The 4,612-nt window shown below is 46.1% G+C and overlaps 1 protein-coding gene across 1 annotated transcript; it reads right to left on the bottom strand.

Moving 5' to 3' along the window:
• Positions 1-2,466: 2,466 nt before the first annotated feature.
• Positions 2,467-3,843, bottom strand: PRMT6 (protein arginine methyltransferase 6; the record flags this gene model as incomplete). Its single annotated transcript, XM_079721486.1, has 1 exon — positions 2,467-3,843. The coding sequence occupies one exon, from the start codon at positions 3,841-3,843 to the stop codon at positions 2,506-2,508; it is 1,338 nt and encodes a 445-aa protein (XP_079577612.1). The 3' UTR covers positions 2,467-2,505.
• Between the last annotated feature and the right edge of the window lie 769 nt (positions 3,844-4,612).

The raw sequence follows: 4,612 nt of genomic DNA, 5'->3' as shown, positions 1-4,612 counted from the left end.
GGTAGGACTTCACCATGTTTTTCTCTCCTTAGGGCTGGTAGTTTTTTCCTGTGACCCAAGTGACCCTAAGCAATCAGTACCAGTTCATACAGTGCTTGGACAGTGCCTGAATTTTGGTGCATCTCACAACCTCATCCTTCTGGAAGAATCCTCACTTCAGGGCTTAGTCTTCTTTGGATCATCTGGTATCCAGTGTCATACATTGCTCATCATATACGGCCATGCTTGTACTGTCAAACAACACCTGTAAAAAAATCAAAACGTTGACTAATTTATTCTGTATCACATTTTCTATGTGTCCAGCTGCTCCAGGTTTGCATATTACTTTTCCGCAATTACAACAGCAAGAAGTTATTGAGATCTTATTATGTACCAGGCACTATGTGCTTGCATGTATTAACTCATAGTATCCTCACATTTCTATAGGGCAGGTATGATTGTTACACCATTTGCATGACAGCACTGGAGAAGAAACAGAGGTTAAGTATTTTGCCCGGTCACACAGAGTGGTGGAGCCTAGATTCCAGCATGAGCTGTCTGGCTCCTGAGTCCAAGATTTTAACCACTATGTTACGTTGCCACATGACTAATGGCTTTAGCTGTATTTTTATGATAATCCATCTTACTTTGGGGAAACAGTAACAATAAGAATTTTAAATTCTGTGTAATTATGAAATACTTACCTTTTACTTCTACAGTTACCCAAAGTTTTAACTGGTGTTCCCTTTGTGTGCTTATACTGGCAATACTGTACACATACAGCAAAGGGATCGTTATAGGAAGTTAAAACAAACACCAGAAATCTACTCAAAACTGTACACTAAAATGATAAATAAATAAATGTTCAACTTAAAATACAGTTGACTCTAACATAAGGAAGTAATTTATACCTCTAGCTTAAACCAGGCCTAGCTTGCTATAACTGTACCATTTACATGAGCTAATTATCCTAACATCAACATGGTGACAAACTATAAATGTATTACTTGCTATTCAAGGATCTTGTAAAGTTGATGATTTTGTACATGTATGTTTCCCTTCATAATGGTAGATCTCGTGCTGATACCAAATTTTAGAAACTTAGTTGTAATACTTGAATATTTTAATAAGCAATGAATAAAGGAGAAAACTCAGTTAAAATAACAGAACTACGTTAGAGTACTTCAGAAGACCAGTTTTTCACACCTGTTTTCTATTAGCATACAAAAGCTACTAGTATGAAGAAACCATACATTAAGCATAGTTGAATTATCCTTAAGCTATATTCTGTAGGGGCTGTAACACGGTTTTTAAGAACAATATTAAAAAAGGTGAAATCTATAACTCAAACAGTACACAAGACTTACTTCATCTATAAAAATAGAGCGAATGCCAATGCTTTATTTGCCACAGAGATAAGGAGGGAAACATCGGTAAAATAAATTTGATAACATGGCTCACACTTCATTACAAATGATTTTCCTAAATTCACAACTTTCACATTCAGCTGAGCTAAAAAGAAAAAAAAAAAAACCCAAAAACACTAAAAAACTTTCACATGATCCCTCTGAATGAGGGAGTTTAATTTTCTAGCTGAGAAAATATTTTCCGTAATTTAGTAAGCTTAAATAATTCTCCCATGATGATAAATAAGCCCTTGGGTCAGGATCAGAAGAAACCTCCTGTATCAGCTTATTTTAAAGCAGTACACAAAAATTTTATTATGGAACATTTTCTTGGTTAAATCTTAAAGAGTAAAGACAATTAAAACATCCATACTACTTCACCATCTTTCAGGTCTTTTTCTCCTAAATGTACCTTCTAGATTTCTTAGGTGTGCTGTACAATTCCTTAGGGTGCTAAAGTTGATGAACACCTTACTCCATTAAGTGAAATAAAACTTCACTTAATGGAGTAAGGTGTTCATCAACTTTAGCACGCTAAGGAAGTGTTATTTAAACTTTGTCCTCATTCTCCTCTCCCACGTTACCAGTAGTAAAATTTATTTAAAAAACAATGAGAAAGAAATACCGTAGCCTAGAGGCACCTGGGAAGGGAGGGAATATGGCTCTGGAGAGACATTAGTCATATTGGAGATTTATGGAGTCTAATTATAAACCCCTTTACCCTCTCCCTGGTTTTAGACTTAGGGTGTGAGGTGTCTGGGATGTGAATGGAGCTTTCACAAACTGACATTTTCTTCCCTTTTTCCCCCTTTTTTGCATGAAACAAAAGAAATACAAGTGCTTGGTACCACGTGCTTTTGAGGCTTAAAGGGCCATTAATAAACACGCTGTTTCGGTCGTTGAGGGGGATCAAAATCACTTTTTAATAAATATCGCCAGAAGAATCTCCTCGAAGGGAGACTGAAGTTATTCTCCCTCCCCAGGAGCCCTAAGGGGAAAGGGAGACGGAAGATAATGTCTCCTACTTGCACGTGAGATTTCCCTTTCTCCTCCGACCCCCCTCCGCCTCTACCGCGCAGGTCTGGCCGCCTCGGGAGGTAGCTGGGAGAGAAGGCCACGCTCAGTCCTCCATGGCAAAGTCTTTGGTCTTTTCCTCCTGGTCGCCCACTTTGTAGCGCAGCAGCACGCGTAGGTGACGGTGGTTGTCCTGGGAGGGCAGCAGCGTGATCTCTCCGGAAACGTCCGTATCTTGCTCCACTTGCACAGGCTCGTTCAGGTAGAGGAGTGCCTGCTTCCAGTGCGTGACTGGGTGAAAAGGCGAGGTGGACAGCACCAGGGGTTTCTCCGAGTCCCCTCCGGGGAAGATCACCTGGAACCAGATGGCAAAGCCGTGCATGTGAGCCGAGCCGTAGCAGCTGAAGCGGAAGCGCCCACCCACCCCCGCCTCCAGCTCCTGCTCCAGGCCGGCGCGGGCCAGCTCCAGCTGAGCAAAGCACTGCGGCCGGGCCAGCACATCCTCGCCGGACAGGCCTTGCACCACGATTTCTGAGTGGCCCATGAGGCAGCGCGTGGCGAAGCTCTCCAGGCAGCTCATGTCCACACCGTAGAGCTGCTTCATCTGGCTCCAGAAGCTTAGGCGCAACTCCAGCATCTGGTCGCTGATGGGCGCCACGAAGAGCTCGGCGGAAGCCGGCAGTAGAAGACCGCCCTCCTTCAGCCACTTGGTCCGCGCGTGGAGCACAGAGCTCAGCATGGACTCGTGCAGGAGTCCGCAGCCCATCCACTCGCTCACGATGGCATCCACCTGCTCCGGCAACTCCACCGTTTCCACCGGCCCCGGCAGGACGTGCACCCGGTCCTCCAGCCCGTTGAGCCGCACCACCTCCCGGGCCTGTTGCCAGATGTCGCTGGCCTCCACCGCGTACACGCGCCGGGCCCCGGCCTGGACACAGAAGATGCTGAGAATGCCGGTGCCCGCGCCCACGTCCAGCACGGTCTTGCCCCGCAGCGCTGCCCAGTTCCGCAGGATGCCCAGGCGGTAGGCATCGGTGCGGACGCGGTCGGCAATCATCTCCTCGTGGACCGATATATCCGAGTAGCACTGGTAGTACAGCTGGTCCCGCTCCCGCCTAGTCCTCCGGGGTCGTGGCAGAGCCACCTCCAGCTCTCCGCCATCTTCCTCTTCAGTTCCCTCCCCTCCTTCGCCGCCGCCCCCCGACTCAAGCTTTCTTCTCTTGCTGCGACATCTTGGCGGCTCAGGCCGGCTCCCGGCGTGCGTTGCGCGACGTGGCGCGAGCTCTAGGAAGCGGGGGCTTCTGGTATTTGTAGTGCGCGCTCGTGCCGCCTGCTTCTGGTGGGGCGCCGGGAGAGTGCCCGCCAGATGCCTCTGAGCTGTACTCTGCTTTTTTACCTGCTGCTTTGGTGTCGTGGAATCCCTCTCCCACCACCCTGCACCCATATTCTATGATTCTTTACGTTCCTCCTCCTTCCCTTAGATCCTCGATTCTCTTTTGCTTTCACTCCCTTCCTGAAGTGGACACGCCCACTTAAAACTAACAAATCCATGTTTTGTCATGTCTACTCAACTCCCAGATTTTTTATCATACAGAATTATCTGGGCGGCACCGTTCATATACTACCGTCTCATCTGGACAGTTGCAACTCTTAGAGCTCTCCAAACGTGGAGATTTGGAAATTGCACTATATGTTTTTCTTCTCTGTTTTCAGGGGAGTTAGGATGCAAAGGTGTAAATGGAACAAAGTTTTCAGGGGAGTTAGGATGCAAAGGTGTAAATGGAACAAAGTAAAAACCCAACAGTGTAAAACCCTGGTTCGGATTCCAGTGAGACCACAAACTGATGGAATGATTAGGGCAAACTATATAACTACTCTTGCCTTCAGTTACACATTCACCAGCAACAAAGAATCTTCAATGCAGTTGAAAAATTAAGTTTCTGGTCTCTATTTTAGCAGAATGGTTACTTGGCTCTTAGTCCTGCTCTGGTAATTCTGTGGCTCATTCAAGAGTTAAATCTTGGAAAGGTTCAAACCAAGGAGCAGTTGAAAAGCAACAGTGGTGTGATACAGTGAAACCCATTGCCAGGTGTATTCTGGTAACCAATTTTTTTTTTCCCCCAGAGGTAACTGAATCCTTCATCCCCTGTGATCACTTCTCTGCTTCAACTCATTTTTTCCCGTGTGTCTCCTTGTCTGGGCGAGATTGGTAC

The sequence above is a fragment of the Hyperoodon ampullatus genome, assembly GCF_949752795.1.
Source record: "Hyperoodon ampullatus genome assembly, chromosome: 2".
NCBI classification, from domain to species: domain Eukaryota; kingdom Metazoa; phylum Chordata; class Mammalia; order Artiodactyla; family Ziphiidae; genus Hyperoodon; species Hyperoodon ampullatus.
Note: the sequence above shows the minus strand (reverse complement) of the source record. Positions and strands in the feature narration are given on the sequence as shown.